The 11,964-nt window shown below is 40.5% G+C and overlaps 1 protein-coding gene across 2 annotated transcripts in view; it reads left to right on the top strand.

Moving 5' to 3' along the window:
* METTL16 (methyltransferase 16, RNA N6-adenosine) overlaps positions 1-11,956 on the top strand; it is a 50,555-nt gene extending 38,599 nt beyond the window's left edge. Inside the window, exons 7-9 of one of the 2 annotated variants that reach the window (XM_028499199.2) lie at positions 7,521-7,590; positions 8,507-8,533; positions 8,698-11,956. In XM_028499199.2, coding sequence (XP_028355000.1) covers positions 7,521-7,590; positions 8,507-8,533; positions 8,698-8,856 — 256 coding nt within the window. In that variant the 3' untranslated portion in view covers positions 8,857-11,956. The remainder of the gene's footprint in view (positions 1-7,520; positions 7,591-8,506; positions 8,534-8,697) is intronic. The other variant, XM_028499200.2, reaches the window with a different exon arrangement.
* Positions 11,957-11,964: the final 8 nt, after the last annotated feature.

The following is an 11,964-nucleotide window of genomic DNA, read 5'->3' on the forward strand; positions in this document are numbered from 1 at the left end:
TCCCTGGGCTCTTCAATTCTTAGACATGGCAAAGGACCAGCCTGAGCAGGCCTTGGATCTGCAAGCCCAGAGCCCTCCCTCCTCTCTCTGCCCTTTCAGCCCAGGAGGCCATCTTCCTCTGCCTGAGTCCTCCCAGGACTGGGTGCCAGGCAACTGAGGACCACTCCATAGCCCAGAGCCCACAGAGGTTATTCACACTAGCTGATCCTAAAGTTCTTCCGTTGCCCTGCCTTGCCCGTCCTGAGGAAACCCCAATAAAGGCCGTGGCCTAAGCACTCCCCTCACTCCTGTCATCTGCTTCTTGACCACCCTAGTGTCTTCCCCATGTGACCCTGCATGGTGAGTCCTGCCTGTCTTTAGGAGTTGTAAGTATAATAAACTTTGTTTTTTCCTGAGCCTGTCCTCTGTCTCCTCGTGGCTGCGCCTGACTGGCCATCTCATAAAAGAACACAAAACAGGCTTTCACGTAGCATGTCCATGCACTGTATGAATAGTGTCCCTTTTTATTACTAAGTAGTATGCCATTATGTGAATATACCCAATTTGTTAATCCACTCAGCAGTTGATGGACATTTGGATCATTTCCAGATTTTGGCTAGTATGGATAACACCGCTGTGAACATTTGCATACAAGTCTTTGTGTGGACTTAAGTTTTCCTCTGTCTTGAGTAAATACCTAGGAATAGGATTCCTGAGTCAAGTTGCCAGGCTGTTTTCAAGTGGCTGTATGTACTATTTTACATTCTCACCAGCAATGTATGAGAGTTCCAGCTGACACCATTTGATATTGTCATTCTTTTAAAGTTTATCCATTCTAATGGTTATATAGTGATATCTCATTCTGGTTTTAAGTTGCATTTCACCAGTGACCAGTGATGGGGGGCATCTTTACATGTGCTTGTTGGTCATTCCCATATCTCTCTTTCTTTTGTAATAGATTTTTTTTTAAATTTTATTGGATTCTAGTTGATTTACAATGTTGTGTTAGTTTCAGGTGTACATAGACTTTATTTCTTAGACTAGTTTAAGGTACAGCAAAATTGAGGGGAAATTACAGAGATTTCCCATATACTCCTGCCCTACACATGCATAACCTCTCCCTTTCTCAGTATTCCTCACCAGAGTGGGACGTTTGTTAAAATTGATGAGCCTACATGGACGCTTCATTATCACGCAGAGTCCATCATTTACATTAAGGCTCATCCTTGCTGTTGTATGTTCTGTGAGTTTGGACACATGTGTATTTACATGTATCCACCATTATAATATCATACATAATATTTCCACTGCCTTAAAAATCCTCTATGTTCTATGTATTCACCCCCTTCCCCCCCACTGATCTTTTTATCATCTCTATAATTTTGCCTTTTCCAGAATGCCATATAGTTAGAATCATACACTATGTAGCCTTTTCAGATTGGTTTCTTTCACTTAGTCGTATATATTTAAGTTTCCTCCATGTCTTTTCATGGCTTAACAGCTCATTTCTTTTTAATGCTGAATAATATTACATTGTCTGAATGTACCACAGTTTATCCATTCACCTACTGAAGGGCATCTTGGTTGTTTCCAAGTTTTGACAGTTATGAATAAAGCTGCTATAGACATCTGTGTGTGTATTTTTGTGTGGACATAAGTTTTCAACTCCTTTGGGTAAATACCAATGAGCACGATTGCTGGATCACATGGTAAGAGTATGTTTGGAAGACTGCCAAACTGTCTTCCAAAGCAGCTAGACCTTTTTTGCCTTTCCACTAACAGTGAATGAGAGCTTCACTGAATGTTGCTCATCATCTTTACCAGCATTTGGTATTGTAGTGCTCTGGATTTTGGCCATAGGTGTGTAGTGGTATCTCATTTTAATTTCCATTTCCTTGGTGACATGTGATTTGGAGCATCTTTTTATATGCCTGTTTACCATCTGTATATCTTTCTTGATGGGTATCTTATTAGATACCCATTTTAAAACCAGGTTTGTTTTCATATTGTTGAGTTATAAGAGTTCTTTGTATATTTCAGATAACAGTCCTTTGTCAGATAGGTGTTCTGTAAGTATTTTCTCCCTATCAGTGACTTGTCTTTTCATTCTCTTGACAGTATCTTTCACAGAGCTTAATGAAGTCCAGATTATCAATTCTTTCTTTCATGGATCCTGCCTTTGGTGTTGGCATCTACAAGGTCATTACCAAATCCAAGGTCATCTAGATTTTCTCCTATATTATCTTCTAGGAGTTTTATAGTGTTTGTTTTTTTATAATGTGGATGTCTAGGCCAGCACCATTTGTTGAAAAGACTGTCTTTGCTCCATTTCATTTCTGTTATTAGGAATTTGTGTCCTTTCTTTTTTTTTTCTTAGCCTGGCTAGAGGCTTATTGAATTTATTGATCTTTTTAAAGAACCAACTTTTGACTTCATTGATTTTTCTCTGTTGATTTCCTGATTTCAATTTTTATTATTTCTTTTCTTCTGTTTGTTTTGGATTTAATTTGCTCTTTTAGCTTCCTGAGGTGGAAGCTTAGATGGTAGATTTTAGATCTTTCTTTTCTAATGTATTCATTCAATGCTATAAATTTCCCTTTAAGCACTGCTTTCACTACACACATTTTAACAAGTTGTATTTTCATTTTCATTTAGTTAAAAATATTGCTTAGGACTTCCCTGGTGGCACAGTGGTTAAGAATCCGCTTGCCAGAAGACCCAAATAGACATTTCTCCAAAGAAGATATACAGGTTGCCAACAAACACATGAAAGAATGCTCAACATCATTAATCATTAGAGAAATGCAAATCAAAACTACAATGAGATATCATCTCACACCGGTCAGAATGGCCATCATCAAAAAATCTAGAAACAATAAATGCTGGAGAGGGTGTGGAGAAAAGGGAATTACGATAGCCAGGACATGGAAGCAACCTAAGTGTCCATCATCGGATGAATGGATAAAGAAGATGTGGCACATATATACAATGGAATATTACTCAGCCATAAAAAGAAACGAAATTGAGTTATTTGTAGTGAGGTGGATGGACCTAGAGTCTGTCATACAGAGTGAAGTAAGTCAGAAAGAGAAAAAGAAATATTGTATGCTAACACATATATATGGAATCTAAGGAAAATAAAAAAGGTCATGAAGAACCTAGGGGCAAGACGGGAATAAAGACGCCTACTAGAGAATGGATTTGAGGATATGGGGAGGGGGAAGGGTAAGCTGTGACAAAGTGAGAGAGTGGCATGGACATAGATACACTACCAAAAGTAAAACAGTTAGCTAGTGGGAAGCAGCCGCATAGCACAGGGAGATCAGCTCGGTGCTTTGTGACCACCTAGAGGGGTGGGATAGGGAGGATGGGAGGGAGGGAGACGCAAGAGGGAAGAGATGGGAACATATGTATATGTATAACTGATTCACTTTGTTATAAAGCAGAAACTAACACACCATTGTAAAGCAATTATACTCCAATAAAGATGTTAAAAAAAAAAAAGAATCCGCCTGCCAATGCAGGGGACACGGGTTCAAGCCCTGGCCTGGGAAGATCCCACATGCCATGGAGCAACTAAACCCACACGCCACAACTACTGAGCCTGTGCTGTAAAGCCCACGAGCCACAACTGCTGAGCTCGTGTGCCACAGCTACTGAAGCCCGCATGCCTAGAGCCCGTGCTCTGCAACAAGAGAAGCCACCAAAATGAGAAGCCCGCGAACCGCAACAAAGAGTAGCCCCCACTTGCCGCAACTAGCCAAATGCCCACACGCAGCAACAAAGACCCAATGCAGCCAAAAATAAATAAATAAATTTATTTTTTTAAAAAGTATTGCTTAATTTCTCTTGAGATTTCTTCTTTGACCCATGTGTTATTTAGAATTGTATTGTTTAATCTCCAAGTATTTGGGGATTTTCCAGCTCTCTTTCTGTTACTGATTTCAAGTTTAATTCCCTGTGGTGTAAGAGCAGATGTTGTATGATTTTTATTCTTTAAAATTTGTTAAGATGTATTTTACAGCCCAGAGCATGGTCTGTCTTGGTGAATATTCCATGTGAGCTTGAGAAGAATGTGTATTCTGCTGTTGTTGGATGAATAGTTAATAGATGTCAGAGCCAGTTGATTGATGGTGCTGTGAGTTCAACTATGTCTTTACTGATTTTCTGCCAGCTGGATCTGTCCATTCTGATAGAGGGTTGTTGAAGTTTCCATCTCTAGTAGAGGATTCATCCATTACTCCTTGCAGCTCTATCAGTTTTTGCCTCATGTAGTTTGATGCTCTGTTGTTAGGTACAAACACATTAAGGATTGTTAAGTCTTCTTGAAAGATTGTCATCTTTAGCATTGTGTAATTATTCCTGATAACTTGCCTTGGTTTGAAGTCAGCTCTGTCTGAAATAAGTATTTCACTCCACTCTCTTCTTGCTTACTTGGTTTCTTAAGACAAGTTGGATGTAATTCTTATCAATAGGTAAGGTGTATCTTTTTCTAGCTTCTTTGAGGATTTTTTCTTTATCTTTTTGATTTTCTGTGTTTTAAAAATCACACACCTAGGTGTGGTTTTCTGGGCATTTTTTCTGCTCAGTGTTCTCTTAGCTTCCTGGATCTGTGGTTTGTGTCTGACATTAATTTGGGGGAAATTCTCAGTCATTGTTTCAGATTATTCTTTTCTCTTTCTTTTCCTTCTAGATTTCCATGACACATATTTTATACCTTTTGTAGTTGTCCCACAGTTCCTGGGTATTGTATTCTGGTTGTTTTCCTTTTTAAAAAAAAAAGTCAACATTTTAAAAAAATTATTTATTTATTTGGTTGAGCTGGGTCTTAGTTGAGGCAGGCTGGCTCCTTAGTTGCGACTCACCGGCTCCTTAGTTGCGGCACTTGGGCTCCTTAGTTGCAGCATGCATGTGGGATCTAGTTCCCTGAACAGGGATTGAATCCAGGCCCCCTGCATTGGCAGGCAGACTCTTAACCACTGTGCCACCAGAGAAGCCCTGGCTTACATTATTTCTGATGAGAAGTCTGATATTAAATATTTATCTTTATTCTTTTGAACAAAAAGTGTCTCTACCCTCTCCCTGCTTTTATGATTTTCTTTTTATCTCTAATTTTCTGTAATTTGATTATAAGGTGCCTTAGTATGTTTTTTGTTTTAATTTTTATTTTATATTGGAGTAGAGTTGATTAACAATGTTGTGTTAGTTTCAGGTGTACAGCAACGTGATTCAGTTATACATATAGGTATATCTATTCTTTTTCAAATTCTTTTCCCATTTAGGTTATTGCAGAGTATTGAGCAGAGTTCCCTTGTGCTATACAGTAGGTCCTTGTTGGCTATCTGTTTTAAATATATAGTATGGTTTTCTTTATGTTTCTTCTGTGTGGAGTTCATTGAACTTCTTGTATATGTGTTTATAGTTTTTATCAGTTTTGGAAAAATTTTGACCTTTTTTTCAAATATTTTTGTCCCCCTTTTGCCCCTTTTCTGAAACCCCAGTTATGTGTACTGCTTGATATTGTCCCATTGGTCACTGGTGCTGCGTTTTATTTTTTTGGTCTTTTTCTTTTTCTTTTTTTTTTTCCCCCTGTGTGCTTTATTTCAGGTAGTTGTCTTGCTGTGTCTTCAAGTTCACACATCTTTTCTTTTGCAGAGTCTAATATGCTGTTAATCCCATCTGTGAATTTTTTATTTTAGATATTATAATTTTCATGTCTAGAAGTTCCATTTGGTTAGTTTTTATATCTTCCCTCTTGCTCTTCATCATGTCCATGTTTTGTTATGGAGCGTATTTCTAATAGCTGTTTTGATGTCCTCATCTCCTAATTCCATCTCTCTTATTTCTTGGTCTGTTTCTAATGATTGATTTTTAAATCCTGGTTGTGAGTCATTTTCCTGCTTTTTTTATTTTTATATTTTATTTTATTTATTTATTATTTTTGGCTGCATTGGGTCCTTGTTGCTACGCGCAGGCTTTCTCTAGTTGTGGCGAGCGGGAGCTTCTGTTCATTGCGGAGCATGGGCTTCTCATCGTGGTGGCTTCTCTTGTTGTGGAGCATGGGCTCTAGGCGCACGGGCTTCAGTAGCTGTGGCACACAGGCTTAGTTGCTCTGCGGCACGTGGGATCTTCCCAGACCAGGACTCGAGTCCGTGTCCCCTGCATTGGCAGGAGGATTCTTAACCACTGTGCCACCAGGGAAGCCCTCCTGCTTCTTTCAGTGTCTGGTAGTTTTTGACTGGATGCTGGACGTTGCATATCTTATGTTTGGGGGTGCTGCGTTTCATTGTATTCCTTTAAAGGGTGTTGAACTTTGTTTTGATGCTTACTTCAGTTACTTGTGATGAGTTGGATCCTTTCAAATCTTGCTTTTAAGCTTTATTAGGGTAGATATAGAACAAGCTGTAGCCCCATTACAAAGCAGTGTCCTTTCCAGGACTCTACTAGATGCCCCTTTTATTAACAGGGTCTTTCTGCTCTGGCTAGTAGGTCCACAAACTAGTCCCAGCTGTCTGGAATCCAGGAATTGTTCAGCTTACTGCTTTCTGAGAGTTCTTTCCCTAGCCTCCACCCCACACATCTAGATCATTCTGCAGAATATCCCAGCGACCTCCTCTGCAGATGCCCAGAATTCTCTCCGTCTGCAGCTCCTTCCTCTTATATTTTGCTCTTCAAATTCTTACTGCCTCAGCCTCTCTGAACTCCAGTCTCTGTCTCATCAATTCAGCAAGATTATTGGGTTCTGTTTTAGTTTCCCTGCTTTGCAACTTGGGAATTTCCTTCAGGCAGTAAGCTCTGGCAGTTATAGGGCTCACCTTGTTTTTCTCTCTGAGATCATAGGTCTTCACTGCAGTTGTCCAGTGTCTGAAAAATTGTTTCATATATTTTGTCCAGTTTCCTAGTTTATGGTGGAAGGGCAATTTCCTTACTAGTTAATCCTTCATATGCTGAAGCAGAAGTCCTGTATAAATTTTATACTTTGCAAACTTTTTAGAATAATCAGAAGAAATAAAGTCTGTCCTTTTACCTTTTAACCCGTTCACTCCATCTTCATACTCCCTCTTCTGAATTTGTATTTGCTATAGAAGAAATTGATTTCATGTTCTGTTGAAACTTTAATGCAATATATATTCTTAAGTTATTTGCAAGTGAGTGCATCTTAAAATACAGGTTCATGCTAGATTTTACAATTTCTCTTAATATGGTGTGTGGGGGGGTGTATATGCATTTTTTTACTGTTGTTTATTAACTAATTTCTGTCCCAAAGCTAAGTGACCTTCATTCTGAGCATTACAGGTGAGACCTCTCTCTCTTACTCTCTTTCTACATACATACAGCCCTAAAATCATTGGAGAGGTTAAGTGGCTTTTTGTTTAAGTTGCTTTGGGCTATTGATACAATTCTTGTTATTGTCACTTGTAACTTAACTCAATATTTGTTTGCTACTCTTATCTTTTTCACTTGAGTAATGCTTAACTGTAAAAATGTGTAACCACATAAACAGTGTTTGACTTGCCTGATTCCCGCCCATCCCCCCCAAGGTGGTATAGCTGTATGCTGGGAAAGAAATGCAGCCTGGCTCCTCTGAAGGAAGAACTTCGAATACAAGGGGTAAGGCTTTGTCATTACTATTCTGGTGTATCCACTTTTGATGGTATTTGGAGTATAGATAGAACTTTCCTTTATACCTAAAAGCTCTAAATGTGTTTTTTGTTTGTTTTATTTTTGCTTGTTTATTTTTTAATGTTGTAATTTTGGGGCTAAAGGGAACTTTTTATAAATTATTAAAATAAGGCCTTCTAAAAAAAAAATAAAATAAGGCCTTCTTTGACCAATAAGAAAAGATGGGGAAAACAGGATGAGTAGAATGTCAGAGAGAAACCAGACAACAAAAAACGTGGTGTCTGCCTACCACTGACGCCACATCTGACTCCATTATAACTGCAGAAACTGAAGCTAAGGTGCTTGTTCCAGGTCACACGTCTAGTTCACACGTCTAGTTATCAACGAACAGCTGAAACCAGAACGATCTTCAGTCCGGTGTGCAATCATCACCCCACTATGGTGTGACCCACACAAGTTCAGCCCCTTGCTTTTGTTTTGAAAAGCAGGTGACAAATACATACTTCCCCAACTCCCCTCCCAGTTTATGGTGGTGTTTGGGCATGAATAGGCAGGAGCAGGGTGACCTTTCAGAGAAGGGGGTCAGATGTGAGTTCAGCGGGAGAACCAAGTTTCTGATTTCAGTTTTCTCTCTGACATTCTACTCATCCTATTTTCCCCACAACACCTTTTCTTTGTTAAAATTGTAACAGCCAGAAAGTAGTTCTGTTTTCTTTCCTAAAATCTGGTAGACAAAAGGGAGACTACATAGCTGTGTCTAGCTAGGCCTTAGAGGCTCTCTTTCCTAAACAAAAGAACATTTGAATCATTTTACCAGTGGTTCTCTGAAGGGCTGTGTTTTGAGTGTTTCATATATTGGACCTTCAGGCCAGAACTATAAATTCTCTCTTGTGTTTTATGGCAGGAAGAAAGCCCACAACTGTGTCGAGAGGTAATTTATTCATTGATTATTAGGCAGTTGTGCATAACTGTTTTTGGATGGTAGTGTCTGTTAACTGATAAAAAGAACTCCCAACATATAATTTAACATGAGGCAGGAGCCAGAACCATAGTAGAATTACTAGAATGATGAGATGCTGTGTTTGCTGGTTTCAGGTTCCTAAAGTCACCTACACTGAATTCTGCCAAGGTCGGACAATGAGGTGGGCTTTGGCTTGGAGTTTTTATGATGATGTAACAGTACCAGTAAGTAGAGACCTTCCTTTAGCTTCTCTGAATTCCAGCACATGGTGGGTTTTAGTAGGTCATAAATGAACTAAATCTGTACTGTCCTGTTTTCCTGAAGTCAGGTACAAAAACTTTGTGGGTATGATTATTCTGTTAGATATTCCTCAAGCACTGAAATTGAAGTCTGTTTATTTTCTGTTAACACTACTGTTTTCCTAGAGTAGCTATCTCCTGGGGTTCCTGGTGGATGTAGAAATTACCATTTGGGGTTGCAGGCTTTTGATGTGTAAAACTTAGAGATCATTCCAATGAAGGGTTCTGTCTCGGCTTTAAGATTAGCACTGGAATACTGATCAGTTTTGAAGCTGGGTGATAGTTCATTACCTTATTTTGTCTACTTTGCATGTACTTGAGCTTGAACATTCTTCCGTAATAAAACGTTTTAAAACATGATTTGTTCCACAAAATTCTCTTTGTTCTCTGTGTTGCTATATGCAAAAGAAAAATGTTTCTGAACTGGTTAGACCGAATAATTTTTCTGGGCCGTGCTAAGAGGTAGTAATAGAATAGCATCTGTTTGTTCTCACATTTCCCTTGGAAGAATGATTGACTTACTGTTGCCTGGAGCTGTCCGCCTTAACGTTCATGCACACGTTGCTCAGCGTGGGCTGCTTCTTCCCACAGTGTTTACGGAGGCCTAGTACCTGGTCCTTGCCGTCTCTAATCCCCTGTCCACACCACAGGCTTGTTCTGGGTGCTCCTCTCCCAAGGTCTTGGCCACGCTTGGTCTCCAGAGCCTCTCTTAAATGTTGCTGTGTCTATGAGGCTCTTTCCTTCTCCCATAGGGCAGAGGAGTAGAGACATGTGCAGAAGTACAAGGGGATGATTTGCAGATGTTTCTGAATACATGAGCTCAGATTTGAAACTGAGCCTTTCCTTCCTGTGCTCTGCAGCTAGGTGTGCTGCTGGATTGAAATAAGTTTCCCAGTCAAGTCTGATTGGCCTGCCTGATGGAAGCCTAGACTTGCCTCTGTGCCATGCAGTAGGGTATCTAGAGGTTTGTGTTTGAAATTCTCACTGGTTAAAAAAGATGGTTCTGCTTTTTTGACCTCCCTGAGGGATTATCCTTTCTGTTGTCTTCTAGAACACTAGGGCTTTACCACCAAATGGTTAAAATAATTAGTAATGTCCTAGCTATCCCTGTGCAGACACTAACAGCTGCAGGAAAATGGAACTGCACCTGTTTCCAAATGCATCCTGTTTTACCTGCTTTCTGCACTTGTTGGTACCGCAGGCAGAAGAGCTGATAATGAGCTCTGGCACTCTTCAGGCCATCTCAGGGACCAGCGTCACCCTTGCCCCCTTGGATTAGTAGCTATTTCAGATCAGAGTATCAAAGAGCACTATGCTTCTGTGTAGCAAAATCAGCTTACTTTACTTGCTCCCTCCCTCCCTGTCTTTTAGGCCGTCCTTGAGCTCTGTTCATAGTTTCAGCCATCAAAGGGTGCCTCTTGCTAAGGGCTTCAGGCTTCTCCCATGCCAGGGTACTCATCCCTCCCCACTGCTGCCCCCAACCCAAAGTTGTTAATAATGCATTCCCAAGCATTCCATTAGGTACACTTAAACTGCTACAGGGAAAATGGCAATTTCTGACTTGTGGTAACCCAGCAACAGTTTCTTAGCACTGGTGCGCTTGATCAGCATCTGCTTTCCCAGAGGTAGTCCCAAGGCACTCGGGAAGTTTTTAGTGGACTGTCCTCTTGGTTCACCTTCCCTCTACCTGGACCTCTCCCACTCCTTGCTTTTGGAAATGGTCACCTCATTTCCTCCTCTTGCTCCTGTCAGTGGTGGAGAGGGAGGAGGATATGCTGCTTTAGGTGAGGAGAGGAAGCCAAGGACTAGAGCTAGTTAAGCAGAAATATTGACCTACTTCCCCATCCCACCCCCACTCCCGCCTTTTTAGGGTAAATGTGCAAGTTACTATGGCAACTTCTGTTTTCACTTATCTCAGGCCTACTGACTCGTTTCTGTTGGTGCTGAATGCTGAAAAATTGTAATTCACTTCTGATTCAGGTGCCCACACTAAGCCCATTGCTCTTGTCTGGATTTATTTTAACAGCAAAAAAACGAGTCCTAGTGTTGATAGAATTTTGTACATTCATTTTTGACTGATGACAAATATAAGGAAACATATTGTAAGGACGGTTCTTTACAGAATTTTAACAAGCCACTTATAATGCCTCTTTGTCCGAGCTTCTCCTCTAATTGCTCAAGGCATTATTTTAGGTTTGCTTTGCTTTGCTTTCAGAAGTTTGACACTTGTTAAAAGAAAAAGGGGGCTTCACTGGTGGCGCAGTGGTTGAGAGTCCACCTGCCTATGCAGGGGACACGGGTTCGTGCCCCGGTCCGGGAAGATCCCACATGCCGTGGAGCGGCTGGGCCCGTGAGCCATGGCCGCTGAGCCTGCGTGTCCAGAGCCTGTGCTCCGCAACGGGAGAGGCCGCAACAGTGAGAGGCCCGCGTACCGCAAAAAAAAAAAAAAAGAAAAAAGAAAAAGGGAAAATAATGTAGCTGTAGTAAATTGTGCACTCTTGGTCTGAGCGTTGCCCAGGAACTCAGGTTTTGAAAAATGACCTCCCTGGGTTCAAGACATTTCCTTTGAGCCTGGGTCTTTCCTGTCTAGGGAGTAATAACTAGAGGGCTTTTTGGAGAACAAATGAAGGGAAGGGGTCAAATTAATTATGTAACCTTGTTAGTGTCAGAGTGGGGGTCTTCTGATAGTGCTCCACTTACTATTCCACACGTTCTCAAACTAATTCTAGATAGAGGAGGGATTCCGTGTTGGTGCCCAGGGGATGACAGTTGGGGGCAGATGTAAGGCTGGCACTTCAGGACTCTCTCTCATTTTAACCGGAGCTGATCTGCTTTTGTCAGTATTATGTGTTAATTTTATTTATTGAAAGGATTCTGCTGTTAAGACATGGTTAGAAAACCAGTACTATACCAGACTGTATATTATGCTGTAAAACAGATGTGATGGTTAGGGAGCTGAGCTCTTGAACAAAACCAAAGCTAAGGCTCCTCCTCTTAATTACTTTTCTTATTAAGTGTGATGTTCATTGTGATAATACTGAAGAAATAAGATACCATTTTCTATACCTTATGATGATTAGTTTTATGGGAGAGAAAAACATG

Source organism: Physeter macrocephalus, chromosome 14 (genome assembly GCF_002837175.3).
Source record: "Physeter macrocephalus isolate SW-GA chromosome 14, ASM283717v5, whole genome shotgun sequence".
Classification (NCBI taxonomy): Eukaryota; Metazoa; Chordata; class Mammalia; order Artiodactyla; family Physeteridae; genus Physeter; species Physeter macrocephalus.